The 6,602-nt window shown below is 37.6% G+C and overlaps 1 protein-coding gene across 1 annotated transcript; it reads right to left on the reverse strand.

Annotated features, from left to right (window-relative positions):
• Positions 1-5,507: 5,507 nt before the first annotated feature.
• On the reverse strand, positions 5,508-6,355 carry LOC115267454 (uncharacterized). Its single transcript, XM_062855991.1, has one exon. It carries the CDS (start codon positions 6,303-6,305, stop codon positions 5,688-5,690), a length of 618 nt encoding a protein of 205 aa, XP_062711975.1. The 5' UTR covers positions 6,306-6,355; the 3' UTR covers positions 5,508-5,687.
• Positions 6,356-6,602: the final 247 nt, after the last annotated feature.

The following is a 6,602-nucleotide window of genomic DNA, read 5'->3' on the forward strand; positions in this document are numbered from 1 at the left end:
AGCTTGCAAATGACATAGATGCATCATACCTAATTAATAACATTAATTCAGTTTTGTGTTCAGGATTTGTCGAAAAACCTATTTTAAACAATTGTGTTCCTTAATTTTTTTACTCCTTTGCACCTTTTAGTGGTGGTAGTGTTCCTATAGTGGTGGGTCCCATAAGAATTCAATGGGATGCGCCACTATAGGAACCAATGTTAATTTTTACCTCCAAGTGGTGCAAGTGATTTATTAGCAAAAACTGAAATAAACAATGGTTTTTACATTTTTCCTAGCAACTTTAAGTAGAAAACTACCGATTAACGTTTTCAGACTTTTTATTTTGTGGTATTATCAATTTTATTCAATTATTTTACTACAAGGAGCTACTACACGCAAAACAAGAAAAGCTACCAAAAATTGAGATATGCCTTTTCTACCAATTTTTGTATTAAAAACGTACAGAAAATGTGATAAATCATAATCCATTCGTTGTATTAAGATGCGCTACACGGTTCCATAGCTTCCATACCACTACACACAAACACCTCCATTCAAACCCGAGAAGTTGAACCGTGTTGCGTCTAAAAATAACTTTCGCTTCGCTGCTGAGCTTCGCGTCCTATTGTCTACATGGAATTTTCCACTTGCAAACAGCAACCTGCTGGATGCGGGCTTTTCAGTGCACAATGGGTCTAGAGTCGTATTTACGAAGACAAAAATGTTTCTGTCATTTCTTTTTTTTTTTTTTCATTATTGTGAAATGATTGCGGTCAATCAAGTGTGGCTTATCCAAAAATCTGCTGATTAATTATTCTCTATACAATATCAGAATGTTTTACAAAGTTATAGCAAATTTACAAAAATAAAACATTCGATTGATTTGATTGATTTGTCTTTATTCAAGAGACTTTCAGCCCTTGGATAAAACATTCGAATCATTAGAACTTTTCGAAAAGTTTTCAATAAATTGCAACGTTTTTGCCTTTGGTCATATTTTAGTCGAGTCCAACGATACACGAAGACCAATACATTAGTCACAAACTTCCAAAATTTAATTTAATTCGGTTTGCTTAGTCCTAAGGTACAGTAATTTGATAAACGGAAGTCAAAAACTAGATATAGATAGAAGGGCTCTAATTTCGTGTAAAGTTGAATAATCAATCAAGCCCAAATTTGCACTAATTAAATCAAACTCGTTGAGGAACAAGTAATCAAAATTTGAATAGTTTTGGTGGACTTTATAAAAGGATACAACTTGCTAAAAATGTTTTAGGCAATTTTTAAAACTTAGCATGCTTTTGTATATACCACTAGGCGGTGCTAGAGGTCAAGCAAATTTTAAATTTAAAATATCTCAGAATTCTGGTCACTTATAAAGTTGGTGTCTTTGACAATGTTGTTTGGTAGGTCAAGGGATAACAGTTAATGGTCCACTTGTTTGGAAATTTTGCTACAAAGAAGCGCAAGTTACACATTTGCAAAATTATGGAAATGAATGTTTTTTTTTCGTAAAGCAATCAAAAAGCTGTAATTTAGTTTTCTTTGAACATATTTAAGTCAAGTCAAAGGTTTTTCAAAGAGCTATAGTCATAAATAATATAGTCATAAATGTGCAAAATTTCATTTCATTCGGTTCACTTAATCCAGAGATATATCAGTTTAACGAAAAACACTCAAATATGAAACATTTTACTGGAGTCGCTCCAACTTCATGTAAAACTATCCAATCGAACTCAAATTTGTACCATTTATAGCTTATTAGTTGTGCAACTAGCAGATAAAATTTGAGAATATTCCCTACACATTATAGAAAGTTATAGGTTGCTGAATATATTCGAGATAATAAGTAAAAGATACATGCTTCTACTAATTTGCAACTAACGCCGTCTACTGACAGAATCCTGAACCAATCAGCTAATCAACTGAAACGCTTTAATAAACCAAACAACATTGCCGAAGAAACCAACTTTCTAAGTAATCAGAGTTCTGAGATATATGGAATATAATTATTAATTTATTGTCAGCGCTACCTAGTGGTGGAATTTTGAATCAAAAAGCCCATCACCAGTAAAACCTTGGCTGGCCTAACAACTTTGCCAAGTATACCGAATATTTAAGTAATCATGGTGCTAAGATGTACGGTATGGAAATTTCGCCAGTGCTACGTCTTGCTGTCTGTGATATCTGTCATACCAGAGACAAACAGACGTAACACTGATGAAATGTTTATACCAAATATCTCATCATCCTGGTTACTTAGAGAGTTGGTGTCTTCGGCAATATTATTTGGCTGGTCAAGAACTAACAAATGATGAGCCGTTTGATTCAAAATTCCACCACAAGGCAGCGCTAGTGAGCAAACAAATATTATATTCCATATATCTCAGGACTCAGATCACTTAGAAAGTTGATGTCTTCGGCGATGTTGTTAGGTTGGTTACGGCCGCTCAGTTGATTAGCTGATTGGTTCAAGTTTCTGTCAGTAGGCGGCGCTAGTTACGAATTAATTGAAGCATGCAACTTTTATTTATTATTTCAAATATATTCAGCAAGCTGTAACTTTTTCAAAAATGCACCAAATATTCTCAAATTTTTTCTGCCAGTTGCACAACTAGTAAGCTATAAACGGTACAAATTTGGGCTCGATTGGATAACTTTACATAAAATTAGAGCAACTCTAATAAAGTAGTTCATATTTGAGTGTTCTTCGTTTAATTGCTATATCTCTGGATCAAGTGAACCGAATGAAATGCGACATTGCACAATTATGACTAATACATAGCTCTTTGAAAAACCTTTGACTTAGACACGTTCAAAGAAAACAAACTAACAGCTTGTTGATTACTTCACGAAAAAATATCAATAATTTGAATGATTTTTCAAATGTGTAACTAGCGCCGCCTAGTGGACCATTAACTGTAAGCCCTTGACTCACTTAACAACGTTGTCGAAGACACCAACTTTTTTAGTTGTGAGAGTCCTGAAATATATGAAATTTAGAATTTGCCGTTTATTGGTGGAATTTCTAATTAAACGATCCATCACCATCCATCATGGCATCGCAAATAAAATTATTAGAAAGCAGATTTTTGAATCAGTTTAACCAGACGAACCACCCTAACATAACAATAACAGGGAATAGGGTCAACAATTGAAAATAAACTTTCTAAAACACAATATGTGTCTAAAAACTTAAAGCTGAAGCTTAAACAGTTCTGTCTTCGCAAATACGGCTCTGGACCCATTGTGCAGTGTGGCGGCTGTATCACTTCCATCACCAAGCCACGTTTGTGTTGATGATGATGGCTTTCAGCCACTTGTTTATTCATGTGCAGTTATAGCTGTGCTGGTTAGAGCGCAGGATACTGTGTATCACCATGATAGTGTCTCGGTTCGATTCCCGCCGGCGCCCTTTCTTTTTAAACATGTATTGGTATTTGATGCCGCCGCTGCTGCCATGATCAGTCTAAAAATAGAACAAATAATGAGAAACCAGTGCGGCAGAGCACACGCACACATGCGAAATTTTCCTTTTCCAGATTCTAGGAAGCCAATACAATTTTTGGTATACTGCCACCTACCAATTTTTGTATTTGCAAGGCCCTAATACAATATTTGTATATGTTTCATACCCAATTGTATTAGAATCTGCCAATCTCAGGTTGCGTGTACCAGCCTAGCAGCGCTTACAATCTAGATACACGGTACCATTGCCGATGATGCTGCTGGCTACCTACCATCAGTTCCACAACCAACCTGCAGGAGCAGCCTCGAACACAAAGGTTATCGCATATCGACAACGAAAGCTTCCCAAGTAACCACGAAGCTGTATATAAGTGCATCAATTTGGCCATATATTTATATTTAAAATTGTGTAAATAATGCTGCACTACTTTAAACACATCATTGAAGCAATATTAAAGTCGAAAAGGGCCCCACTAAAATGAAATTAGTGCCACATATTGCAGCACGTTGACAGCCATTGCTGAAGTAACATAAATGCATGTGCTGTACATTTGCATTAGCACAGTTTAATACGTGCAACACGAAAAACCAAAACAAAAATCTATTTTTAGCACCGTTTCGTCATCGACGGTACTAATGCCCCCCATATGAATGTTTTTACCATTTTTTTTTTGTTGCCGAGTCGGGAGTCGAACCAGAAGTGTTGAAGACCGCTAGATGAGTTCCATACGCGCTGGTGCCGTAGACCGTTTCTGCTACAGTGGTAACAAGAGATATTTCATTAACTAAAAGGAAACTGTTCTTCTGCCTCAACCATTGCAGTAGAGGGCAAAACGACTATGGCATATGTAATCACTGATAAATACATAATGCATTCTAGAAGATATTTAACAAATATAAGAAAATTAAAACACCCTTCATACACTGCTCATAACATTATACTAATTGCGGTTTCCATCATTATTGGCATGTGATCATCAGAAAAGAGAAAAGGTCATCTCTAAAATGGTTTTGCTGAAGAAATTCGTCGATCGGTGGTTCAAACGAGGATTAAGTTGGTCGGGAATCGAACCAGAAGTGTTGAAGACCGCTATAGTTGACCGTGAAGTTGTTAGCTCTTCTTGATTTCATTTGTTTACCATTAGAGTCAAGCTTTTATAATTGTATTGTTAGAGCAACCTTTGCTAGTTTGTACATTGCATTTATACAGTTTCTGCAGTGTTGAATTATTGAATTACCATATATCACCTTTTAATGCACCCTAATACAAAGAAAAAATGTAATGCATCAAAACATTGATAATGCCAATCTAAAGGATTATTGCATGATAAGTGTGGAATTACTGCATTTCGCATTGCAAAGGTTGATATGCAGTCTAATTCGTGCAATGATATAATGCTTGTGGTTACTTGGGTTATGATAATGTTTCGCTTCGATTCTTCGCCAAACCAGGCGCTGATCGATCCGCTTATGCTGCTGTACCGAGCGTTATCCGCGCGTTCAATGAATGGACCAGAAATCCAGCTGGTGACGACGACGGATGGTGACCCGGGTGTGAGTGAGCTATATGCGGGACAAACTAGGGCTTATTGTGTTGATTATAATAATAACGATAGCATTGATCATTAAAAATTTATCAACATCCCCGGAATGGCGGCAAGCGGGTCAACAAAGCAAACTGAGGATGGAAGGGAATCAGCTCAACGAATTAATATCGTTCCGGTCAGATATAGGTGGTCTGTTTTCGCTGTTCGGGATCAGAGCTTTAAGAAGAGGACGGGATGGGTGGTTGATAAATTCAACAACAAACGCCCCGAAGCTTTGATAAGGTGGTAAATTATTTAATCGATGTCAAATCGAAACATGGCCGCTGCGACCGAGAGTGTGCCACGCATATGGTGTGCTGGTTGTTGGACCGAAGGGCTCGTTAGGTTAATTGGGTCGTTGGAATTAGCATGGTTTTGCTGACGGTTGCGTTTTCAATGAAGTGATACATACTGGAAAATAATCGATTTATCTGGTGTGTCTAGCAACGTCAACAGACAATTTTGATAAGATTTATTATTTGATTGCAGGAAATTTTTATTGATGTTTGTCAGATAAAATCAGCTATGTAGTTATAGACCTCCTAATGTTTAGATGATGTGCTTAGTAGTAGCAGTAGAAAATTTTTGATAAGACTTATGATTTTATTACAGGAAGCTGCTTCTTAATTAAATGTTTTAAATGAGAGAACATTACAGCTCTGCTTCCAGATCTTCAAGTGTCCAAAGCTTGCAGGCTTCTTCTTTACCGGGCAAGCAAACAGCAAAAGGTGCGTAATACACGTATCCATCCAGGCAATCACGAACGTGGGGAACCCTGTCGATACATTCGACAAACTTCCTACAATCAGTTGGATGCGGAATACGACCATTCACCACGGTATTACAGTTGATGATTATTTGAGACTCCGTTGTCGTAGGAATATCCTCTTCGGTAGTCATGTCGTCTCCTGGGACCCCATTCACGTAAGGACACGAATCCTCCAAGAACTCCACACACCCTTCCGACGCAGCATCGTACACATATCCTGGAGCACAGAGGTAGATATTCCAAATGGCATTGTTTCTGCAGTTGTAGGCTCCGTTGCAGCACGATGGGAAATAGTCCCACACCAAATCATTCTTCCCACTGCAGTCAACGTTCTTTGGGAAATCTTCCTGGTAGAATATGTCACACCACCGTAGCGAATAGCCCACCATTTCCGATCTTTTCTTCAGCGCAAGCGTTGCTCTGGAATCAACGGTGATCTCGCCGACCACAGCGCCAACCAGGCAAACCAACACGCAAATTTTAATAGCACTTGGAACCATCTTCACTTCCAACAGTTAAATTTCCAACTGAAAAACTCACAATCAATGAAGCTCCACAAGAGACAACGGCCCATTTTATAGCAGTGCAATTTCGGCTCATCGGTGAATTGACGACATCATCGGAATTATCTGTGCAATAGTCACCTGGATATGATTCAAGATGGCACCTTTTGGGCTTGGAATTCGCCGAAGCAATAAATCAATAAAGATATTGATATACGTGTTTTGGGCAATGATTGCTTGGAAGGGAATGAATGGGCGTGTGACTTGAAATTGATTTGCTATTTTAACGTGATA

Source organism: Aedes albopictus, chromosome 3 (assembly GCF_035046485.1).
Source record: "Aedes albopictus strain Foshan chromosome 3, AalbF5, whole genome shotgun sequence".
Classification (NCBI taxonomy): domain Eukaryota; kingdom Metazoa; phylum Arthropoda; class Insecta; order Diptera; family Culicidae; genus Aedes; species Aedes albopictus.